This window comes from Mastomys coucha, unplaced genomic scaffold (genome assembly GCF_008632895.1).
Source record: "Mastomys coucha isolate ucsf_1 unplaced genomic scaffold, UCSF_Mcou_1 pScaffold20, whole genome shotgun sequence".
NCBI classification, from domain to species: domain Eukaryota; kingdom Metazoa; phylum Chordata; class Mammalia; order Rodentia; family Muridae; genus Mastomys; species Mastomys coucha.
In genome coordinates, this window is record NW_022196903.1 from 38004023 (window position 1) to 38004354 (window position 332).

A 332-nucleotide genomic window follows, 5' to 3' on the forward strand; every position below is an offset into this window, starting at 1 on the left:
TTGTGGCCATCTGTCACCCCCTACACTACACTGTCATCATGAGCTGGAGAGTGTGTACAATCCTTGCTGCTGTTTCCTGGGTATTTAGCTTCCTCTTGGCTCTGGTTCATTTACTTCTCATCCTGAGGCTGCCCTTCTGTGGGCCTCATGAAATCAACCACTTCTTCTGTGAAATCCTGTCTGTCCTCAAGCTGGCCTGTGCTGACACAACACTCAATCAAGTTGTCATTTTTGCAACCTGTGTATTCATCTTAGTGGGACCACTATGCTTGGTGCTGGTCTCCTATACACGCATCTTGGTGGCAATCCTGAGGATCCAGTCAGGGGAGGGC

The 332-nt window shown here is 49.4% G+C and overlaps 1 protein-coding gene across 1 annotated transcript in view; it reads left to right on the forward strand.

The window, feature by feature from the left end:
- Positions 1-332, forward strand: part of LOC116098526 (olfactory receptor 2A12-like) — an 82832-nt gene that overhangs the window by 42750 nt on the left and 39750 nt on the right. Inside the window, exon 3 of the mRNA XM_031381079.1 lies at positions 1-330. This exon is cut by the window's left edge and continues 11 nt beyond it. Coding sequence (XP_031236939.1) covers positions 1-330 — 330 coding nt within the window. The remainder of the gene's footprint in view (positions 331-332) is intronic.